This window comes from Eurosta solidaginis, chromosome X (assembly GCF_040869045.1).
Source record: "Eurosta solidaginis isolate ZX-2024a chromosome X, ASM4086904v1, whole genome shotgun sequence".
NCBI classification, from domain to species: domain Eukaryota; kingdom Metazoa; phylum Arthropoda; class Insecta; order Diptera; family Tephritidae; genus Eurosta; species Eurosta solidaginis.
In genome coordinates this window covers 58,486,813-58,511,928 of record NC_090324.1, presented here as the reverse complement: position 1 = coordinate 58,511,928, position 25,116 = coordinate 58,486,813, and the positions used below count along the sequence as shown (strand labels likewise).

Sequence of the window (25,116 nt, the reverse complement as noted above, 5' to 3'; positions counted from 1 at the left end):
GATTGTCATAAAGTGAACTCTTATTTGAAACCACAACCACCGCGATGCTCCCACAAGGGGGCCATCCCAGGACAGGAGGTGAGACCTGAATACAAAGCATCGTTCGATTCAGTGCATTAGGTCACACTGGCTTCTCCTGCTCCCGCGGTAGCAGTATTTATAAAGACCCTTGCCTAGGGTCCCACAGGGTGATACCCGCGTCCACCCTGCTACCTTTCGAGTAAAACACCTTACTCATGGATTGGGTACCCATATTATTATGGTCGCCTTTTACGACCGGTATACCTACCGTGGGCATATTCTTTCCCCTAGCCCACAGGAGTAATCATCCTAGACAGTAATCAGCTTGGGGAGATTGCGACTAAGGCCTCGACGGCAATTTACGAATGCAAAAGAATGCTGGGGTGTACGTGGAGCTTACCGCCCTCCTTTTCTCATAGGGTATTTACAGCGTTTCTAAACCTTATTTTATACTATGGAGGGTGTATGCAGGCTATCTACGCATAGCATTACGGGAGTTCTGAAAACAACCCGACGGCTGTACTGTATGCCATTCTGCACATACCACCTGTAGATCTGGTAGAAAGAAAGCGTTAACAACTGCAACCAGGTGGAGAATGAGTAGGATCTGCGGTATACTGTGTTGACCTGTAAATTAACAGATCATACAAGCTGCCAGATCACTGTACAGTTTTCCAAACGGAAGTATTAGCCGTATCCAAAGCAGTACAAACACTGGAAGAGAATAGTTAAAACGGCAGCCGTGTTATTGACAGTCAAGCAATTAAGGCAATAGTCTCACCCAGCACAGTATCTAAAAGTGTATTCGAGTTTAAGCAATACCTGTAAAGAATCTGGGGGGGGGGGGGGAGGGGGGGGAGAATACATCTATATGTGTAGGTTTTACAACCATAGACTAACAAAGTTGCTCTATAATTAAAAAGAGCGGACTGTATACTCATGGCGGGTATTCTGACTGCACACTCCGTTCTGGCGTCACAAGCCTTTAATTTTGGCCTGATCAGTAACAGTAGATGAAGGAAGTACAAGCTGCAGGAAGAAGCGGTCGAGCACGTTTTGTGTTTATGTCTTGTGCTCCCTAGGTCAAGGTTCCAGATATTTGGGGCGGCAAAGTCGTCAGATCTCGAGGCAGCATTTAAGCTAGGTCCTTTAAATTTCTAGTTTTTGCCAATTGGATGGTGCTATTCTATAAAATAAGATCTGGCACCTGATTGGGGTTATTCCGTTTGGTTGTCAAACAAACTCTGGTAACACTACGAACTAATTCAGTTTTGGTGAGGTCAGACCTTTTTCTTAAAAAAATCCCCGAAGCAGGTCTGGGGATAGCCTTCATCCAGGAGCCCTGTATTCTACATGGTGCGGTAAAAGGCCTGAACAGTAGTGATGGTGGGTTAATCTTTGCCACTAGTCCACGCCCACGAGCGGTAATGCTTTTAAGCAACAAACTAATGTTTCTTCCACTTTTACAGTTCACGACGGCTCATGTGGTAGCAGTATGTGCAAAATTTCCAACCCAAGGAGGCGAAGAGGCAATTTTAGCATCTACATACTTTCCGGGTCAAGAAAAAATGGCCCCAACAACTGAAGCAAAAGCCCTCATCAGGTACTATCAGCAGAGTGGTATGCCATGGATGCTCTGATGCGACGCAAATTCTCATTACACAATGTGGGGAAGCACGAATATTAACAACAGGGATGAGTACCTCCTTGAGTTTATTTGTAGTAACAATATAAGCATTATAAACCGGGGCAATGAACCCACCTTTGTAAATGCTATTAGAGCGGAAGTTTTAGATCTTACTCTGTGCAGCCATAATATGGCCAGCACTGTTACTAACTGGCATGTTTTGGGAGGGGGGTCAATGTCGGACCACAAACACATTATCTTCGACAATGGTCACTTTTCTGAACACATGCCAGCTTTTAGAAATCCCAGGAAAAAAAACTGAGAACTTTTCCGTTTTACCATTGAGGAAGCTGGAAACAGCTTTCAGAGACCCATAACCACTATGCAGGAGCTTGAGAAGGATGCTGTAAAGCTCCACTCATACATTAAAACATATTTCAATCAGAGTTGCCCTCAAGGAAAAATACGTACACAACGCGATGTGCTTGGTGGAACAAAAGGCTGGGGCAGCTATGATGCCAGGCAAGGAAGCTGTTAATAGAGCGAGAACTACGGGCGAGTGGACTTGTACAAAGTCGCACTAATATCATACAATAAAGAACTTATGAAATCTAAAAGGGCTACCTGGAGAGAACACTGTGAGAAGATTAATGATAATCCAGCAGCGGTTCGACAGCAAAAAAGATCGAAGATGGGAGATACTCCAAGCAGCCGGAAGAGACATGCAAACTCTTGCTTAAAAGTCACATTACAGACTGCAGCAGGCTATCAATCACCATCTATAATAATGGTAGATTTGCCGGCCATCAGCGGTAAAGAAAAAAGCCTAGCAACAAACCTCACCACTGTGAAAGGAGTGCAATGGGTCTTGTCTACTTTCAGCCCATTCAAGTCACCAGGACCAAATGGGGTCTATCCTTGCCTGTTACAGGAAGGGATAAATCATATAGCCCCAGACTTATCCACTTTATATAAGGTAGCACTACTGCTCGGCCATATTCAAAACAGGTGGATAGAGGTTAAGGTAGTATTTATACCAAAACCAGGGAAGCCCGAGCAACTATCCTCGTCTTATCGACCAATAAGCCCGATCTCGTGTCTCCTAAAGTGCATGATGAAAATTTTAGATCAGCATATCAATCTAAATATATCAGTATATCAGTTCGCCTACCATTCAGGGTATTCATAGCCTAACGGTAAAAATGGAATAAAAAATATAGCCCTCTGCGCCTTTATTGACATATCAGTGGCTTTCCATAACACAACACATCAAGCTATCGAACATGCTATTATTGGCAAGGACATAAGCCCTATGATTATTCGATGGGTGCTGTCCATGTTAAAGAGTAGAAAAATTTATTTGGAACTGGGTGGGACAACTGAATCAAAGCGGCCACAAGTGGATGCCCACAAGGGGTTGTCCTCCCTCTTCTACTGTGGACCCTGGTCATAGATGACCTCCTTCAGCTACTGAAAACCAAGGGATTTGATACATAAGGGTATGTATCTGAACCACAGGGATGAACGAGGAAACATTATTAGATCGCAAGCAACAAGATGTACGATATCAAAAGACTGTCTATCAATCATAACAAAAGTGTCCTAGTGCCTTTCAGATGGAGAAGGAAAAAACCATCCATCCCACAACCATCCCAGGGTGGAACTAAAATACAATTCTCAATGGAATGGTCATTTCGATGCTATCCTCAACAAAGCAAAAAGAGCGTTCTTCGCCTGTACTCGACTCTACGGCAAAACATGGGGGATATCTCCAAAAATAGGAGGTGCTTTTAATAAATACGTATGTATATTCACATGAACAAATGGTGTGGAAATGTGTGCAAATGTATATGTTACAATGTGGCTCACAGTTGCGATATCTCAAGAACGGTGATACTCACAGAAAAATTCAGGATGACTATTTTAGCAGAGAATTTCGAAAACTATGGTGTGAGTTATTTTCTATAAAACTTACAGTTTTCGAAAAAAAATCAAAAGCCTAAAATTTTGACCTTTGTTTTTTATGGTGAACTAAAAGTCGTCACCAAATTTTGGCTCTTTCGTAATTTTTGTTATAATAACACAGGCCGACAGCATCTCAGACACAGAAACCGGACTATATATTTTCGAAGGATTTTAATGCAATGAATCGAAATATGGTCTCAAAATTTCTCTATCAGTTCCGGTCTTCGAGATGAGGTTATGCAGCCTTGCAGATGTTTTCTTTCACAAAAATAATAGGCTGGCATCTTCAAGTGCAAGTCTTCTTCTTTCAACTGGCCTTGAGTTTGCTCAAATATCATTTCTTTTTCGCTGGGATATCGATTTTTGAAATTTTCATGTTTCTAAATTTTCCTACACTTGAAAATCGATTAAGATAATATAGACATGATATAGTAGATTACTAATTTTCTTGAATTGAGTCTTATTTTGCTTAAAATTTTGTCTGACACCATAAGTGTGCTACTCTTAGCCGAACCCAGAGTCACGAAAAAAGGAGGTGACCGCATTGGCTCCATTTTTATTTTTATTTTTATTTTTTTGTTTTCTTTTTTTCTTTTTTTTTCTTTTTTTCTATGTTTAGTTTTTTGTAGTCAATGTTTTTAAATCTGTAAAAATTAAAATTATTTTGTTTGCTTGTGAAAGCGTTTGCGTTTCACTTCAAATGATCGATTGAGTGACTTGCGTTTTGTAACTGGCAGGGTTAGCATTTCTCTTCAATCTCCATCAGTAATCTGCCATCATTCGTTCATCCCACCTTCCTTGATAATGTCGCTCGGCTTGTTTAAAGTCCTGGTGAAAACGTTCTCCCATCTCTTCACTGAATGCCCCAAAATTGCCAGGAAAGTAGCCCAAATGTGAAAAAAGAAATGCAGTTTTAAGCTCATTAAACAACCTAACCTATTAAAATTCAATAGCATTGTAGATATTATAGATTTGTACTTTGAATCTCAGTTATTCGCTAAAAAATTTTCTACGACGCTTGTGAAACTTTCCCAAGTATTCTTTTGAACAGTTGTCATGGTTTTTGATTTTAAGTAAATTAGCCCACTTGTAGTACTAAATATCAAGAAAAATAAGACTTATTTAAAGAAAAATATGTGACTAAACTTGCTCTTCCCAAGGTTAGGAGGGTTTGCCTGCTTGCAGTGTGGCGGGGTTAAGGCTGTGTGTTACTTGGTACCCGAGGGTTAGATAGTGTAGGGATATGATGACTTATCACACTTATGGTGTGAGACAAAATTTTAAGAAAAATAAGACTCAATTAAAGAAACTTAGTAATCGACTATATCATGTCGATATTATCTCAATCGATTTTCAGGTGTAGGATAATTTAGAAACATGAAAATTTCTAAATGGGATAATTCAGCGAAAAAAATTATATTTGAGCAAACTCAAAGAAATTTGGAAGAAAACATCTGCAAGGCAAAAACGGTGCTTTTGCACTTTTAGGTTAGGATATATCGGAAACCAGAGCTGATAGAGCAGTTCTGAAGCCAGATTTGGATTCAGCGCATCATATACCTTCGGAAATATATATTCTGGTTTCTGGGTCTGAATGTTAGTTAAATATTTTCGGCCTGTGTAGTTGTCTAAATCGACTGGACTATAGGTGCAGGATAGCTAGGTCATAGACTTAGCTTTATGAATATATGAGTTTTGAAAGCTGAAACAACTGTAATAAGTTGAGTTGTACCTTACGTGAGTTTTGACCTTACCTCTCTCAGCGAAAGTTATGATTTCCTGAGCATCTCCGAAAGAGTCTTCATTTTCATATATCTCTGCAAATGCAGGATTTTTTTGTACACGGTGCATATATCCTTCGTAGTTCTTTATGTTTGAGTACGAATGGTCGTAAAACTCATTGCGCTTTGCCAACTGAACTTCAACAAATTCTTCATTTATGTTAGACTCGCTAAGATATGTGACATTAATTCTAATTTTGCCGTCATTTATTTTGTTTGGTTTGTCAAACTGGGTATTTCTTAAATTGTAATTTCTGTTTCCAACCGCAACAGCTGTGTAAAATGGGGTCTGGTTTGTACTGTGAGAGTTGGATTGTGTTCTTTGATAAAATCTGCTATTAGAAGTACGCGCCACACCTTCTCCGCTTCTGCCAAAAATGAAGCTCCTGCTTCGCGCTCGCGAAATTGAATGCTTATATTCTCTATTTCGATTAATATAATTTGTATAATATTTCTCCATACCGATTTTGTATTCTTCTTTTCGGCTACCTGCTAGGTGAAATGGAACCTTTTTATTTATTGATATTACTTTTCTTTCTCTGGCATCATTGAAGTCGAAATCGCTTATAACACTAGTTATACCATCAGCGCGGTATATGGTATCCCAAATAAATTGTTTTGGTAAAGGTTTCCAAATATTTGGTCTCTGCTTTAGTCCAAGCTTAGTGAGTATCTGCTTTTTAATGGACTCCAATCTTGCTCGATCGCTTGGAGATTTGTTTTCTGTGCGCATGCGAATTATAATACAAACAATGAAAAGACAATATGGTTTAATGCAATGTTGAAGAAAATTTAAAAGTAAAAGGATGAAGGGAGCAAAAACTAAATGGCACATTTTAAATCATAGAGGGTAAAGAATTTAGTTGCAGTTAAACTGGGAGTACCAACTTTAAAGTCAGAGCACGATTTGGTGTAGTTTCGGTTTATCGCAAAGACCATTGGAAAATCATGGTATAAGAATGAAGGTATGATTGTTGTTTACTAGAAGAATAGTAGATTGGCAAAAATCCCAACTGTTTAGAGTTCTGACTTTCTTTCCGAGTACAATGAAGTACAATAACACATAGCTTATGGTAGAAATTATTATGAAGAGTGGGTGGAATATTGTCATCTTCGCTGGGTGCTAGGTACCAGGACGCGATTCCATTCTGACAGAAATTGGCCGGGGCTTTCGGGTAACATTTAAAATTTTTAAACAATATTTCGTGCGAGTTGATCGCCCTTCCATCCATTAATTAATATTCGAAATTCCTGTGTACATATATTTATTTATATGAACAATATATATATTTTCATAAACGGATTTATTAAAAAAAAGGGACAGATAGCGAATTTCTTATGTGTGTCCTGTATGTGTATTTTTCATTTATGTGTATATAAAAGGAAAGATGGATAACAAATTTCATCACTATATCATCAGCGTCCTCGAAGCCGATGCAAAGCTTTTTTAAAAGATACGAGCGGCCGTAGAAGGCGTTACCCCGCCTGTTTCTTTTAAATAATTAAGTACGAATTTCAAATCACTAACCATCTAGCTTTATCTTAACCTTCGTGTGCACGGGCGATACAATTTACGTAGGCTGCCGGAAGACAACATTTGTAACAAGCATGCAAGTGAAAGAAAATTTTTTTGTGGGTTAATTTTTAACTTGTACATGTATACTACTAAAGTAGTACTCATCTTCAGCATTCCAGTTACTCACTGCTGCAGTCTTCTCAAACTTTAGCTTAATGGCAGAGCCGTCAAAGGATGGTAAAAACGCCATTACCGGATTACTCGCTGAAACAGCCGGGCAGTTAAGTTCCAACTCCTGGTTACGACCTCTTAAAGTATTCTCCTCGGCTTCGCTTTCATCCTCAAACTGCATTATATTTTTCATCTATACGGGCGCCGAGCTTCGACGATGTACGGGCCTCTTGCGCTTCGAGTTGTAATGTTATGCATGTCTCTTGTTCTTGCAACTGTTTTGCAAGCTGTTCTTCCAGTTGTGATATCATATATGTGTTTCCTTCTTCCAGCTGCGATGAAGCACTGCTGAAACTTGTGACGAGATTTCCGAAATACGCCTCTCTTGTGCTTCAATCTGGGAAGTTATTTGTGACGACATTTCTGACATTCGTGTCTCCTGTGCTTCAATTTTGGATGTTATTTGTGACGTTTTGTGCAGATATTGCAACCAATATCATGTTCATTGTTTGCGGGCTTTGGTCTTCTCTTCCATTTTTGCTGGTGCCTCTTCCCAATAAGGTTAAAAGACATACTCCTCAACATTAAATTCCTTCGAGTCCATAACCTCTCGTAATTGTGCTGGAAGCTGGGATTAATTACCGGTGGTATTCAATCCACGGTTCTCCAACTCCTTTTCAACTTGCTGGATCATCAAATCACTCAACTTGGCCATGTCCTTTTTGTTCTCTTAAGCTCTAGAATTTTTCAAAAATTCTTCGTCTGACACAAATATTGCGACTTTTAAGATATCTCGATAATTATGTGTGTGTGGAAAAATATACGCCAATATTCTGTATGTAAAATGCTCTTTAATAGCAGCACTAAGTACTATGTTAGATTGAACTGGCCGGTACATAAAGACATCACATAGACTTCTCTCTTCAGAGATATGAGCCACTTTCTGAGTCTGATATCGTAGGCTTTGCAAATGATCTTAGAAATTTTGCAGCCCCGGGCATATGCAACTCCTGTCTCCTTTTAATTTCTCCCAAACGGATTGGGACGTCTATCGTCGAATCAGGGAGTGTTGCACCCTCCTTTGCCAAACCCATCGGCCGTTTCGTTACCTTCGATTCCTTTATGACCAGGAACCCAGTAAAGATGTATGGTCCGTCCTGAACGAAGTTTATCCAATGCTTCTTTGCATTCTAGAAAACTTCTTGATGAGGTAATGTGTGAGATTATTGCCTTAATCGAAGTCTGCCTAACAATACATAAATTGACGCGCCTGCAGCTTAAGCACCCTTCCTCCAGAATTTCTGCTGCTTTCTTCACTGCTATAATTTCCGCTTAAAAAACGCTGCAGTAATGTAGCAGCCTGTATGATCTACTTATTTTTGGGTCGACACAGTAAACAGCAGACCCAACCCCTTCCATTAATTTGGAACCATCCGTATACACGTGTATAGCATATTCTGCCATTTCTGCACCCCGGCACTAACCCTCCGGCTCAATTGTGGCCCCAATATCTCTTTCAAAGCTCAGGCACGGGACTATATATTCCATTTGCCCGATATTAGATGATGATATACTGCTGTGGCCATAAGGCCTTCACTCAACCTACCACAAGGCTTTAAGCCTTGTTGCCGTTGCTAACGCGATTTCTTTTGCCGTAAGATATACAGGCGGGATGTGTAGAATGGCATGCAATGCTGATATCGGGGTAGTTTTTAAGGCTCCCGTTATGCTAATAATTGATATTCTGCATACCCTCTCAAGTTTTTTGGTATACGTACTTTTTTATGTGGCTATCTACCAAACAGGAACCCCATAGTAAAGTTTATGTTTGACAATTGCGCTAAATACCCAATTAGAGTGTTTGGGTGATAGGCTCCACGTGCATCCAAGCATCTTCTTGCATGCACAGAGTTCCGCTTGCCTTTGGTGTTAGCATGTTGTGCTGAAAAGAATAATTCCTCGTTCATTTTTGATTTTAAATACACGTCTATTAATCTCTCTAGAGTTTTGAGTAGAAAAGATGTCAAACTTATAGGCAAATGACTAGCTTTTCCCGCTTTCGGTATGAAGATTACCCGACCCGTTCTCCAAGATTTCGGGACGTGGTTCAGTTTTATGCAAGACTCAAAGAATATTCTTAGCCATTCTATAATCTTTCTACCGGCCATCTGCAGCAGACCATGGAATATCCCATCTGGACCCAGCGATTTGAACATAGCAAACGTTTTTATTGCCCATTCAATTTTGGTATTTGTCACCAATCCTGGTACCTCTCGCACCATATTGGGAATGTAGACTTGGGTACATAACTCCTCAGCATCATTTTCTGATGGGAAGTGTGTGTTAAGTAGTGCATCAAGGGACTCTTCACTACTGTGTGACCATTCCCCGTCGTCCTTTTTGATCAGTCCCTGGACTGCATCTCCTTTAGATAGGACTTTCCTCAGTCTCGCCATTTCGCTGGAGCATTCTATGTCGGCACAGAAGTTCTTGTATGAAACCCTTCTTTGACCTGTTGATTTCACCAACTACTAATTTAATGTAATTTAATGTATATGCCTACTTAACTTTTATCGTGTTCAAATCAAGCTGATTAACCATCATTTGGACTGCGCCGCTTTAATATTCTCAGTTTTCCTCGTTCACCTATTTTTTGCCATGATCAAGACTTTTCGCAACAGCCTTTTCGAATGGTCGCTGATTTATTTCTCGATTATATATCTTATAGTTGCATATTTGTATACATGTATATGTGTAGCTTATGTAAGGCAGACGTCGGAAAATAATGAAACAATTGTTCGCACTCAATTCACATGTATTCTTATTCTCATCAGTTTAGTAGTCGCTGAGCATTTGGCGCAATGTTGACGAATGTTGTCCATATGTATATTAGTCAGTAGAATTGGCAAAATTAAAAAAAAATAACAAACGATTACATCTTGTTGCTTGCTAATAAGCGAATGAACGATGCATCAAATGATGTGCGCGATAATCGCGCTCTCACTAACACATCTGCATTTTCATTTTGCCGACATCTGATATAAGGCCATATGCGCTCTTTATCGCTGTGTACATGTGTGTGATATGTCATCCGCGCTCTTAGTTACTGTTTACACGTGTCCACTCATAGCTGATATTTACATGTATGTGGGGCATTTATCTATATCTTCTGCTTACTTTGCTGTTATTGTGCAGCATTCATTTACTAGCGACATAGTAATGAATCAGAATTGCTGATCTATTCCTAATATTCGCCACAGTATTTTCATATTTTGTGAATGCGTGTGTGCTTTATTTTTCTAAAATAATTTTTATTCAAGTAACACTATATTATAATTGGTGATGAATAATGTGTGATTCTATAAATTAAATGACAAACCAACAAAGTGAGTGGTGGAACCAAGAAATATCCGAGCAGAGGAAAAACAGCAGAAAACTGTTTAACGAGGCTAAGCGCACTGGAATCTGGTCCCATTATAAGGACGCCTTAAAATCTTTCAAGAAGTCAATCCAGAAGGCCAAAAGGAACTCCTGGAAGAACTTCACCAATGACATCGAAGAAGTCTCAGAGGCCAATCGCCTGCGAAAGGTCCTCTCCAAAAACCCTATACCTCACAGCTGCATTCGCACAGCGAACGGAGAATGGGCCACTTCTAGTACGGAAATTCTAGATACCCTGGTCAGCACTCACTTTCCAGGCTGCACCTCTCAACCATACCTCTTAAACACTCAATCTATCCCAGGGCCGTTTCGACCCCTGGACCACATATTTAGCGAAAAAGGAGTTATATGGGCAACCAAGTCCTTTAAACCCTTCAAATCTCCGGGAATGGATGGAATATTTCCCGCTGAGTTGTAAGCTGCAAGCGATCTTATAAAAATCTACAAGGCCTGCCTCAATCTGGTCTATATCCCCACGGAATGGACCAAGGTAAAGGTAGTCTTCATACCGTAAGATGAGATCCGACGTGTCACGTCTAAGTAATCGAGTAGCAGACGTGGAGTCGTTGATGCAAGCACCAGCAGCAGCACCTCCTCCAGCGTCTACCTCAACACCAGGGCATAACAACGAAAGGGCAAGTAGGGAAACTAGCGGCAACACTCAGCTAGGGGAAGATAGGCTTAGGGACAATTACGGCAGAAAGCGGATCGATCTTCATAAGTGGAACCTTAAGTTCGATGGGTCGCCGAAGGGAATGACGGTCGAAAGTTTTGTTTTTAGGGTAGAGAGGATGAGATTGCAGTACCAGTTGAGCTACGAGCAGATACTTGCAGATTTTCACTGTTTAGTGACTGGCTCGGCGCTCAAATGGTACTGGCAGGTCTTAGAAGATAACGCAGATGATACACACTTCGACTACTCTCGCCTGAAAACGGAACTTTTGGCCCAATTCAAATCGGCAGACTCCGATTACGAGGTGATCCGCGAGATCATGGAGAGGAAGCAACTCCCGCAAGAGAGTTTCGACGAGTTTTACGCCGATATCCATGATCTCACCTTCCGCCTAAGAACAAGAATTCCAGAGCCAGAGTTGGTGAATATAATAAAAGGAAACCTTAAGCCATTCTTGGCAAATTTAACTTTTAGCTCCAAGTTGACGACCCTAGCTGAATTGAAACATGAGTGCAAGCGAGCAGAGAAGCTCATGAAAGAAAATAGGGCCAGGTGGCCAAAGGAGGCAGGATATCGGGCAACTGTCCAAAGGATTTCAGATCAATAAGTCTGACCTCCGCCTATATTAGACGATCGGCAAATAAGGCACTAATCTCCAACAACCAACACGCCTACTCTAAGGGAAAATCCGTAGAGACGGCTATACATGCTACCACTACTAAGATAGAGAAGGGTCTTGCCTTTAAAGAATTTACGCTGGGTATCTTTCTCGACATAGAAGGAGCATTCAACAACGTTCTCCCAACAGCGGTCACAAAATCTCTACGTTCACTAGTGGTGGAAGAGCCTCTTGTGAAATTCGTCGAGCTGGCCAACTCATCGTTAATAAGGCATACCAACAGAGGAACCACCCAGGGGGGCGTTCTTTTTCCACTAGTATGGAACCTGACGGTGAACGCTCTGTTATCAATACTGCAGCCCACCGTATGCGAAGTCATTGCATATGCCGACGACATAGCCTTGACAGTTACCGGCAAACACCTTCCAATGCTTGGCGAACTCTTGTAAAATGCTTTTAATCTAACAAACACTTGGTCTAGGGAATGCGGACTCAGCATCAGCAGTGAAAAAACTGAGATGGTGCTTTTTACCCGCAAATGCATTATACCGGAATTTACCCTCCCGTCCCTAAATGGGAGGGAAATCAAACTCTCTACCGAAGTTAAATATCTCGGAGTTATTCTAGAAAGGAAGCTTGACTGGAAGCGAAATATGGAGGAGCGATTCAGGAAAGCCAAAATGGCTCTCTAAGCTTGTAAGTCGGCAATTGGAAAAAGGTGGGGTCTCCAGACACGCATAGTCCATTGGATCTTCACGGCAGTGGTGAGACCCATACTCTTCATACAACATCGTCCCCTTGCTGGGACAACAAATTTTCCACAAGAATCCCAGAGAGGAATGAGTGGGCAAACGGCGAGGAGCCGGGATCTCACGAAATCTCCGTTTTTAAAGATGGCTCTAAACTAAACAACAGAGTCGGCAGTGAAATATTCCCGGAGAAGCTCAATCTAAGTGAGAGCTTTCGCTTACCCGACCACTGCAGTGTTTTTCAGGCTGAACTCATAGCTATCTGGGAAGCAGCCCTCTATCTTACTAACCTGCAGGTGACCAATTCTATTTCAATTTTCTCTGACAGCCAAGCTGACATAAAATCCCTGCAATACAGTAACACCTCGTCACTAGTGGCATTGAGGTGCAGAGAAACCCTCAACAAACTAGTTGAAAATTGCAATATAAGCATAACATGGGTTCCTGGCCACTGTGAAATCTCGGGAAACTGCGCTGCGGACCTCCGCAGGTTTGGCCAGCCCTACTCTATACACTTGCAAACACTGCCTGCGATCTCTTTTCACATATCAGGCAAACGCCAGATGGACCAAGGAACCTACATGTAGTATATCCAAGCAAATCTGGCCTAAGCTGGATGGAAATAGATCGCAAAAGGTGATATTGTTAAACCGTATCTCTATAAGCCCATTAGTAGGCCTTCTTACAGGTCACTGTCTCATGGGAACTCACGGTGCCTATATGGGCCTGCAGACGTAGAGCACTGTCTGTGCCACTGTCCCGCACTGTCAAAAACCTGGTACCAATTCCTACACAGACACTCCTTTGGGTGCCTTGCGGAGCTTGAATCTATAAACCGAAACGACATCTTGCGTTTCATTAGGCAAACGCGCTGGTTTAGCCTCACTGGGGTCTAAACTTTCTTCTTCTTCGAAAAGTAGGGTAACAGGAAATAGGGGCCCCCGGGTGGTAGCACAACGGGCCACAAAGGCCTACGTGAGTCTCCGCTCGGACAGCGGAGGCAGCCACTTTAACCTAACCTAACCTAACAAAGTGAGCATGCACATATAACCAGCAATCAGCAGCTGCTTCATTCAGTGCTTGCTATCTTTGTAGAATCAGTCGTCCATTAGCACGAATACTTCTTCGAATCATTTGCTCGAAAATGCTGTATGTCGCGTTTTATACTGAGCTACAGTGTGTTTGCAATTTCTATTTAAATAAAGGCTATTACTTTATTTAAGATAAGCTTTACTTGACCATTAACCGCTTTAGTACAAGTCAAAAGAGTCCACTATTACAGCAAGACGTTTCGCTAACAACCCTAGCTCCCTCAGTGGCGAACTGTATTTATTCACAATTGTAATCCATTATAAACAACAACATTAAAAACGTGTTAAAAGAAAACATTTTAAATTATACAAGTTATTAAGTATCAAAGTTAATAATATCAAAAATTACCAATTTACAACTTATATTTATGTTTATATATGTACGTAATTTTTATTAATACTGAACTAAATCTTTTAATTTAAAAAGGCTCAAATGAAAACTTTTTTTTTACTGATACCCGTGCATTTGGATATGCTTATCAACTCTATTTATTTGGACTTGGATGCATGTATGTTTGTAAGTATGATTGATGGTCATATGCATAAAAGGCAAGCTGAAGATATGTCATCGGTGTCATATTCTTAAATTTTCTGTTGCGAATCTAACCTTTTCCCGTGTTTCTTCCCGTTTTCTTAGCGTTGTGGAGATCAGCTGTATGGACGGTTGCTATGAGTAGTGTGTTTATGAGGCTTCTGGACCACATTTTGTACGGAAAACTGGGAGCATGTCTCACCTAAAAACTATTTACTTTTGGACCAGTCTGTAACAGTCTGGCCTTAGGAATGGGTCCAGTTCATTATTTTCGGATAATTCTGGGATGGGTCTGACCGAAGGGCTGAAATCAGGTCTATATTTAGGTATCTTGACCTGAAATTTTTACCACCTCTCAAGATCATTCAACAATTTCGTTGCCTACATTTAGGCGCATATGTATGAAACCGCAAAACAGCAAAACAAATTCGTTGCCTACATTAGGCGCATCCTATCAAAACCGCAAATGTGTGTGTGTGTGCGTTTGAAATTTGTGAACCCAACAAGAAATCGAGCGACTGATACAGATCCGACTGTTCTGATCAGTATCAGTACAGTATCAGACCAGTATCAGTTCAGTATCATCAGTATAAGATAAATCTGACCAGATACTGGTCAGTCGCTCGATTTCTTGTTGGGTTCACAAAGTTCAAACGCACACACACACACACACACATTTGCGGTTTTGAACGGATGCGCCTAAATGTAGGCAAGGAAATTGTTGAATGATCTTGAGAGGTGGTAACAATTTCAGGTCAAGATAAATATAGACCTGGTTTCATTCCTTCGGTCAGACTCTTCCCAGACTGAACCGAAAATAATGAAATGGTCCCATTCCTAAGGCCAGACTGGAGACAGACTGTACCAAAACTAAAGAGTTTTAGGGTGATACATGCTCCCAGTTTTCCATACAAAATGTGGTCCAGTAGTCTCATAAACACAATACTGCTGAGGTAGGTTGTGATACTGTTGTGTTCGTGGCTTATTATTAACACCTTGTGAATTAGGTTATTGGCATTGTTTATCTTATATTTGAAGGGAGGGCCGAAAGAGTTAATTAGACATGTCGATGAAGTGGTAGTACACCACTCTAGTACAAGTTCCTTATTTATTCTGTGGATTCTTGTATCCACTGTTTTCAATCTCCACAGTGAATTTAAGCTTATTTGGTATTTTTTGAATATGTTGTAATAAAGCTTTCCCCTTGCCCCGATGCTCCTCTAATAACTGCTGGGGTATACTCGCCGTGTCCAGAGTTCCGTACAATAAATTTATACTTTGAAGCCCTTTTCTAAGTCCAAGTACAATTCACTGCATTTAACATACTTTACTATTCACTAAATGTATTATAATTAATATCTCATGTATTTGATTTATTCACTTTTACCTGTACTGGGCGGCGGCGTGGCCTGCTTGTTAACGGCCCACCCGAATCCCGTTGGCGTGCCTGCTCGCGTGCTTGCTTGCGCTGGGTTTTTTCTATGTTATTTATGCTGGCTAGCGGTTCACTCAGTCCCGTTAACGCGTGATTACAATGCGTTGGTGGCGATCCAATGCTGGTGCTGGCTGTCGTGCTAGGTGTTCTGTCGCTGTGGATCCTCAGTTGCCGTTGGCGTTTTCGTGGTTGTTATTCTGTCGCTGAGGATGCTCTTTTGCCGTTCGCGCTGTCGCTGCGCTGGTTATCGTGGTTAGTAGAAAAATTTTTGAATATAAAGATGTTGCATGCGCGAACTTCGGTGGAAAGCAGCGGAGCGTAACAAAATTCTAGTAGGTCACTTTCACCACACCAAAAACTTTGACACAATTTTTAACATAATTTAAGCACAGAAATACACTGATTGGAGTTTTAGAGAGTAAAAATGTGAATTCTGAACACATTAGATGAATAAAAAGTGTACAAATAATTGTTAAATAACAAACACAGACAGTGGTAGTTTAACAAATTCTGCTGTGGTAAATGGTGAATGTGACCTACTAGAATTTTGTGAAGCTTGCCTCACACGATTTTTCGTCTATGCAATGTCTATATTGTATCGTTTCTGGTTAGTATTATTTCGCTGAGGACGCTTCGTTGTGATGCGATGCTGCCGTTGTGTTGGCTATCGTGGTTAGTGTTCTGTCGCTGAGGACGCTCTATTGTGGTGCGATGCTGCCGCTGTCGACGCTCTGTTGGTGCCCTGTCGGGGTGAGAGCCGCCGCTGTTGCGGGTCGCCTCGCGGTCGTCTGTGGTGATCCGGCGGAGCGCAGCCTTAAGCGTATAATGAGCCGAAAAAACCACAACACTGAAGTACGGCTCAGTCTGTGTCTACGTCGGGTGGTGATGCCCAGCATTGTTTAAAACCTATTTACCGGCTATCATCATTCGTTCGTAGATCCGATTATTTACCATAGCGCCGGGCTGGATCGTTTGATGGGCGGCAATGGCTCTGTTGCTATTACGGGTCGCCTCACGGTCGGTTGTGGTGGATCGAGGGAGCGCAGCCTCAATCTTATAATGAACGGGGAAAACCGCAACACTCAATTACGGCTCTTCTTCGTCTACGCCGAGTGGTGAAATCCCGCATTGGTTAAAACCTATTTACCAGCTGTCACCATCCGCTTGTAGATCCAATTATTTACCACAGCCCCAGCTAAATCGTTTGCTGGGTGGCCATAGTAGTATGGTAAAGCCCATTCCAGACCAAAATCAGAAAGGAAAAATGAGAAAAGAAAAGTATATACACACCGACACACCTATATATACCGCTAAACAATTTCGTTGCCTACATTTGGGCGCGTACGTATGAAACCGCAAAACAGCAAAATAATTTCGTTGCCTACATTTAGGCGCATCCGTTCTTTCGGTTTGTGTTCTGCCTGATCTATAAGAAAAAGCTTAGAGGTTTTTGGAAGCCTATGAAAATTTTTACTATAGATGAAGCTATAGAGGCATTTCGTAGAGAGCTCATTGAAAAGGAATCTGATATTGGAGGAATCATTGAGGCAAAACAACATTTTATCGACATTTTAAATTGGAATATGATAATTTTGATCTATCAATTCATTGCACTTATGATAGTAGATACGTGGAAAAAATGTGGAGCATCAAGTGCTTTGAATATCGTGAAATTGAAACTGAACGAATTCTTAGTAATGGTGATATTGAAAAATCTCTAGCCCAGGATACTTCATTTAAAGGACCACATATAGAAATAATTGATGTGAAAAACTATAGACAAACATATAATATGATCATTGTATAATGTGACTCACACGTGTATAGTCAAAAATAAAAAAAACGATATGAAATTAGCTAATTTAATAAAAAATTTACTTACTTACCTGTTTCACTTAAGTTATGGAACAAGTTATGCCTATAATCAATTTATGAATCATGAACAAAATATAAACAGCTTTAGAAATTTTTAAAAATAGTAAACAGAATAGTTTTTAATACAATATTCCAAACATTTCATTACGTTTAAAAATAAATGTAACAATTCAATTGTTAGATCAGAGTTTTCTTGAGCTCAACCCATCATTATTAAAAACAACATCAACAACAACAACAACGCAGATCCCTGGGGGATCTTTTAGAACCACTATCCGCGATCAAACGAGTGAGTCACATGGTGTGGAAAAAGTGAATACACTATTCTAGAGGCTATTGACAATTTTAAAGAATTACTAGTTGAAGAGGAAAAGAGAATAGGAGACATTCTTGAAAGCACAGAGGTTTTGTTATAAACATTTCAATTTAGTTTACGATAATTGTGGAATACGAATTAAATGCTCTTATTACAGCAATTATATACAGCGTACTTTAAATATCTATTGCTTTGAATTTCCGGAAGACAATATGGAGACATTACATAAACGAGAAGCATTATATGAGCACACTTCGTACGATATAAATCCAACAATAATTCATGTTGATCGTTATTATCAAATATTGCATATGAAGGTTCAGTAATCACAAACATGTCATCGTCGTCGTCGTCAGCAGCAGTAGACATATTTAATTTTCTGAAACAATTTGAACATATTTTACCTGAAGAGCAGAGGAAAAGACTTTTCAAAATTCATTCAAAAATTGAGTATAGAGATAAATTAAGTAAAATTAAGAATCATTTCGGTGAACACTATGAAAACTGTGTTTGGTCGAATTCTAATAGCACAGATGGCCCAGACACTTGCAATTGCTCACACCTAGAGCGTTTGGATGGGGAAGTCTACAAAATTATGAACACTTACACAAAAATTTATAATCAACTTCCTTATAAATATTGTAAATAAGTTCCATCAGATTTATTAAAAAAATATATTGATTTAAATAATTATCATAGAACATTAGCAGCAAATAAGTTTGAGGAAAATTTCTTGAATAATGCTGTGTATGGGAAAACTATGGAAAATTGTAGATAAATAGTGGATGTTAAATTAGTACAAATTGGAAAAATACTAGTATTAGGGGGAAGAGGTAGGAAAAAATTAGGTGCTAGGGCCTTAATAGCAAAACCAAATTTCCATAGTCTAAGAAATTTTCTAATAAGTTAATAGCGATTCAATTAAAACAAGTGTTAACTCTGTACAATAAACTGATACAGATTGGTTTTACCGTACTAGAACTTTCTAAATTTAAAATGTATAGTTTTTGTTATAATTATATCAAAGAAAAATATAAAAATAATATTGCTTTGAATTATATGGATACTGATTCATTCATATGATATTCAAACTGATGACTTTTATAATGATATTCGTGATAATATTTCAAAATTATATATATATGTGTGTATGTGTGTGTGTGCGTGAGAATTTTATGAAACCGCAAATGTATGTGTGTGTGTGTGTGTGTGTGTGTAACAGCAAAACCGCAAACGTGTATGTGTGTGTGTGTGAAGCAAGAAATCGAGCGGCTGGGTTCACAAAGTTCACACGCACACACACACGCAAAATGCGACAGTATGTACACACAAACTTACATTCTAATAAAATGCCAAACAAAATGTTCACTCCTCATATTTAAAAAATTATAATTTATGTATATGCTGTCATGTTTAAGGAGCTCAAATGGAAATCATAAGTTCAATATTAAGATAACCTTTAGTTAATTATGAAATTCACACATGCATATATATATATATATATATGACAACATGTACACAAACTTTAAATCTAATAAAGTGCCAAACAAAATGTTCAATAATGGATAACCGTAAGTTCAATATTAAGATAACCATTAGTTAATTGTGAAATTCGCACGTGATATATATATATACATATATAAAAAAATGGGGGTGGGAGCGGTACTACAAGTGCTCATCGTCTCCTTTTTGTAGACGAGAAAAAAAGAGGGCGGTACTACAAGTGCCCATCGGCTTCTTTTTGTAGACGAGAAAAAAGGGGGCGGTACTACAAGTGCCCATCGGCTCCTTTTTGTAGACGAGAAAAAAAAGCGGTTGGGTTGCGATTGGGCGGTACTACAGGTGTCCGACTGCTCCTTTTTGTATGCGAGAAAAAATAGGGTGGGGGGTGATTGGGGAGCAGTCGCTCGATTAGAAATCTATGGGACTCTTTAAAAACGCTCGGGTGAAGTCTAGGGCTCATTAGAAATATGAGGGGACATTTAAAAATTTGCGGCCTTTTAAAAATGTGGGGTCTACCATTTAAAATCTGAACTCAAACCTCTCCTGAACGGCTAAGCTCTGCTAAAGGCAAAAAGCGCTAAGCTTTTTCGTATAGATCCGGCAGAACACAAACCGAAAGAACGGATGCGCCTAAATGTAGGCAGCGAAATTGTTTTGCGGTTTCATACATATGCGCCTAAATGTAGGCAACGAAATTGTTTAGCGGTATATATATATGTGTCGGTGGGTATATACTTTTCCTTTCTCATTTTGCTCTGGAATCGGCTTTTCCATACCACTGGCGATGGCTCTGTTGCTGTTACGTGTCGCCACGAAGTCGGCTACGGTGGGTCGGAGGAGCGCAGCCTCGAGCGTATTATGACCGGGGAAAATCGCAACACTCAAGCCCAGCTCAGTCTGCGTCTACGTCGTGTGGTGATGTCCCGCATTGGTTAAAGCCTATTTACTGGCTATCACCATCCGCTCGTAGGTCAGATTATTTACCACAGCGCCGGGCTGGATCGTTTGTTGGCCTGCAATGGCTCTTTTGGTATTACGGGTTGCCTCGCCGTCGGCTGTGGTGGATCGGGGGAGCTCAGCCTGGAGCGAACAATGAGCCGGGAAAACCGAAACACTCAATTACGGCTCAGTCTGCGTATACCCTTCGTTCGTAACTCTCATGGTTGACTATGGCGGAACGGCGGTACACAACCTCAAGCGTATAATGAGCGGGTAAATCCGCAACAGTCAAGTATGGCTGAATGGTGATGTATCACATTGGTTAAAACCTACTTGCGAACTATCACTCTTCAGCTTAGACGCGCTGTGGGAGCATCTCCGTGCTGATTGACTGCTGTCCTGCTGTGTTCGTCCTATTATTGACGATCTGTTGATGATTTTGATTTGTTCGACGACATTTGCGAACGTGTTGTTACGATCGGTTGTGTGCTTTAGAAGCTGTAACTATTTTTGTCGTATGCCTTGGGTGTATTGCTGTTGAAATTGGTATGACCTAGTTTATTGCGTTGTGTATTTGTGTGCTTGGCTTGATGTAGACATAATATGTGTGTTGTGCGATCGTGTTGCTGGCTTCGCTCATCCTGATATTGCGGTGATAATGTTGTGTGTTGCTGGCTTCGCGCAGCTTTATGTTGCTGATAACGTTGTATGGGCCAAATTTGATGTCAACATTTAGTCCTCATAATGTGAAGAATGTTGTCTGAGTCTTTTCTCGTAACAATGGCAACGATTTTGTATACATACTAGAGCTCACTATTTCTTGTCGAACACAAGCGAAATTTTCCAGACCCGAGAAATCTCGAATTACTCGTAATACTCGCGATTTTCTCGACTTTCAATTCAGTCGCTGCATAGGCAATATTCTGTACATTTTAGGGTTTTTTATTTGTAGTTTCGCGGACATTTTGGCATGTGCTCCAGAAGAAATCGTAAGCTCTATATAAAACAGCCAATGAATCGATTAAGTTGAATGTCGAGAAGCTCGCGAGCCTTACGAGTAATTCGATATTCGAGAAATTCGAGAATCTCGCAAGCCTCACGAGTAATTCGAGATTCGAGAATCTCGTGAGAAGGCGAGACTCGCAAGAAATCTCTTCTCGAACATGTTTGAGAAATCGTAAGCTCTAATATAGGTATACCATTTTTAACAAAGTATGTAGTAGAGCTTACGATTTCTCGAACATTTTCGAGAAGAGATTTCTCGCGAGTCTCGCCTTCTCGCGAGATTCTCGAAATTCGAATTACTCGTAAGGCTCGCGAGATTCTCGAATCTCGAATTTCTCGCAAGGCTCGCGGTATTCTCGAATCTCGAATTACTCGTAAGGCTCGCGAGGTTCTCGACATTCAACTTAATCGATTCATTGGCTGTTTTATATAGAGCTTACGATTTCTTCTGGAGCACAAGCCAAAATGTCCACGAAACTACAAGTAAAAAACCCTGAAATGTATAGAATATTGCCAATGCAGCGACTGAATTGAAAGTCGAGAAGATCGCGAGTATTACGAGTAATTCGAGAATCTCGCGAGCCTTACGAGAATTTCGAGATTCGAGAATCTCGCGAGAAGCCATGTTCTTGATGTCTCTTTGAAAAATAAAATGTTGCGAAGAAAATTATATGTATAATAAATATGTTTTGAGATAACAGTCATTCAAGCAATATAATCAACAAAAAAGTCACAAGTAAAAAAGCCAAGCGTAAATACTGTCCATATAGCGATTAAGTAAGAATGTCGAGAAGCTCGCGAGATTTACGAGTACTTCGACACACGAGAATCTCGCGAGAAGTCGATTTCTCAATTTCTGGGGTCTCGAAAATCTTGCTTGTGTTCGAGAAGAAATCGTAAGCTCTAACCTATATTATATTTATCTTTAAGTTCTGACATACTATCTCTTAAAAAATCGTCCATCACTATGTTAGCTATTGTGGGGGACAGCGGATTACCCATTGGCATTCCAAATTTTTGGGCGTATAGCTTATTATCCTACATAAAATAGTTATTATCCACTAAGCAGATATTAAATATGCCTAAATATAGTTTCTTGCAATGTTGGTTGTTTTTGCAATTTCATCTCATTTTTTCAAGATAATTTTTGTGGCAAGCATTTTCGGTATATTAGTAAATAGAGAGAGCACATCGAATGACACTAGATGTCATCGTCACAAACGTTTATTTTTTATACTCAGTTGAGCAGAGCTCACAGAGTATATTAAGTTTGATTGGATAACGGTTGGTTGTACAGGTATAAAGGAATCGAGATAGACATAGACTTCCATATATCAAAATCATCAGGATCGAAAAAAAATTTGATTGAGCCATGTCCGTCCGACCGTCCGTCCATCCGTCCGTCCGTTAACACGATAACTTGAGTAAATTTTGGGGTATCTTTATGAAATTTGTTATGTAGGTTCCTGAGCATTCATCTCAGATCGCTATTTAAAATGAACGATATCGGACTATAACCACGCCCACTTTTTCGATATCGAAAATTTCGAAAAACAGAAAAAGTGCGATAATTCATTACCAAAGACAGATCAAGCGATAAAACTTGGTAGGTGAGCTGAACTTATGACGCAGAATAGAAAATTAGAAAAATTTTGGACAATGGGCGTGGCACCGCCCACTTTAAAAAAAAAAGGTAATTTAAAAATTTTGCAAGCTGTAATTTGGCAGTGGTTGAAGATATCATGATGAAATTTGGCAGGAACGTTACTCCTGTTACTATATGTACGCTTAATAAAAATTAGCAAAATCGGTGAAGGAACACGCCCACTTAAAAAAAAATTTTTTTTTAAAGTAAAATTTTAACAAACACTTTAATATCTTTTCAGTATGTGAGTAAATTATGTCAACATTCAACGCCAGTAATGATATGGTGCAACAAAATACAAAAATAAAAGAAAATTTCAAAATGGGCATGGCTCCGCCCTTTTTCATTTAATTTGTCTAGGATACTTTTAATGCCATAAGCCGAACAAAAATTTACCAATCCTTTTGAAATTTGGTACGGGCATAGATTTTATGACGGTAACTGTTTTCTGTGAAAATGGGCGAAATCGGTTGAAGCCACGCCCAGTTTTTATACACAGTCCGTCTGTCCTTCCGCATGGCCGTTAAGACGATAACTTGATCAAAAATCGACATATCTTCACTGAACTTAGTTCACGTACTTATCTGAACTCACTTTATCCTGGTATAAAAAATGAACGAAATCCGACTATGACCACACCGACTTTTTCGATATCGAAAATTACGAAAAATGAAAAAAAATGCCATAATTCTATACCAAATACGAAAAAAAAGGATGAAACATGGTAATTGGATTGGTTTTTGACGCGAAATATAACTTTAGAAAAAACTTTGTAAAATGGTTGTGACACCTACCATGTTAAGTAGAAGAAAATGAAAAAGTTCTGCAGGGCGAAATAAAAAACCTTTGAAAACTTGGCAGGTATTACATATATAAATAAATTAGCGGTGTCCAACAGATGATGTTCTGGGTCAACCTGCTCCATATTTTGGTCGATATCTGGAAAACGCGTTCACATATACAGCTACCACCACTTCCTTTTAAAACTCTCATTAATACCTTTAATTTGACACCAATATCGTACAAACACATTCTAGAGTCACCCTTGGTCCACCTTTATGGCTATATATCGAAAAGGCGTCCACCTATAGAACTAAACCCCACGCCCTTTTAACCTACTCATTAACAACTTTCATTTTATACCCATATCGTACAAACATATTCTAGAGACACCCCTGGTTCACCTTTATGGCGATATCTCGAAAAGGCGACCACCTATAGAACGAAGGCCCACTCCCTTTTAAAAATACTCATTAACACCTTTAATATGATACCCATATCATACAAACACATTCTAGAGCCACCCCTAGTCCACCTTTATGGCGATATTTCGAAACGGCGTCCACCTATAGAACCAAGGCCCACTCCATTTTAAAATACCCATTAACACCTTTCTTTTGCTACCCGCATCGTACAAACAAAGTCTAGAGTCACCCCTGGTCCACCTTTATTGCGATACCTCGAAAAGGCGTCCACCTATAGAACTAAGGCCCACTCCCTTTTACAATACTCATTAACACCTTTCGTTTGATACCCATATTGTACAAACGCATTCTAGAGTCACCCCTGGTCCACCTTTATGGCGATATCTGGAAAAGGCGACCACCTATACAACTACCACCACTCCCTTTTAAAACCCTCATTAATACCTTTAATTTGATACCCATATCGTATAAACAAATTCTAGAGTCAGCCCTGATCCACCTTTATGGCGATATCCCTAAATGGCGTCCACCTATAGAACTATGGCCCACTCCCTCATAAAATACTCTTTAATGCCTTTTATTTGACACACATGTCATACAAACACATTCCAGGGTTACCCTCGGTTCATTTTCCTACATGGTTGTTTTCCCTTATGTTGTCACCATAGCTCTCAACTGAATATGTAATGTTCGGCTACACCCGAACTTAACCTTCCTTACTTGTTTTTTTAGTTTTTCTTTAAGTTCACACGAATTAGCTATGGTGGGGGATAGCGGATTACCCATTGGCATTCCAAATGTTTTGGGCGTATAGCTTATCATCCCATATAAAATAATTATTATCTACTAAGCAGAAATTATATGTGCCTAACTATAGTTTTCTTACAATGTTGGTTGTTTGCAATTTCATCCCATTTTTTCAAGATTATTTTTATGGCAAGCATTTTCGGTATATTAGTAAATTGAGAGATGTCATCGTCACAAACGTTTATTTTTTTAGTTTTTCT

The 25,116-nt window shown here is 39.8% G+C and overlaps 1 protein-coding gene across 2 annotated transcripts in view; it reads right to left on the bottom strand.

The window, feature by feature from the left end:
- Positions 1-25,116, bottom strand: part of LOC137235468 (uncharacterized) — a 718,941-nt gene that overhangs the window by 177,803 nt on the left and 516,022 nt on the right. For both annotated transcript variants that reach the window (XM_067758464.1, XM_067758465.1), the window contains exon 3: positions 5,368-6,117. In XM_067758464.1, coding sequence (XP_067614565.1) covers positions 5,368-6,117 — 750 coding nt within the window. The remainder of the gene's footprint in view (positions 1-5,367; positions 6,118-25,116) is intronic.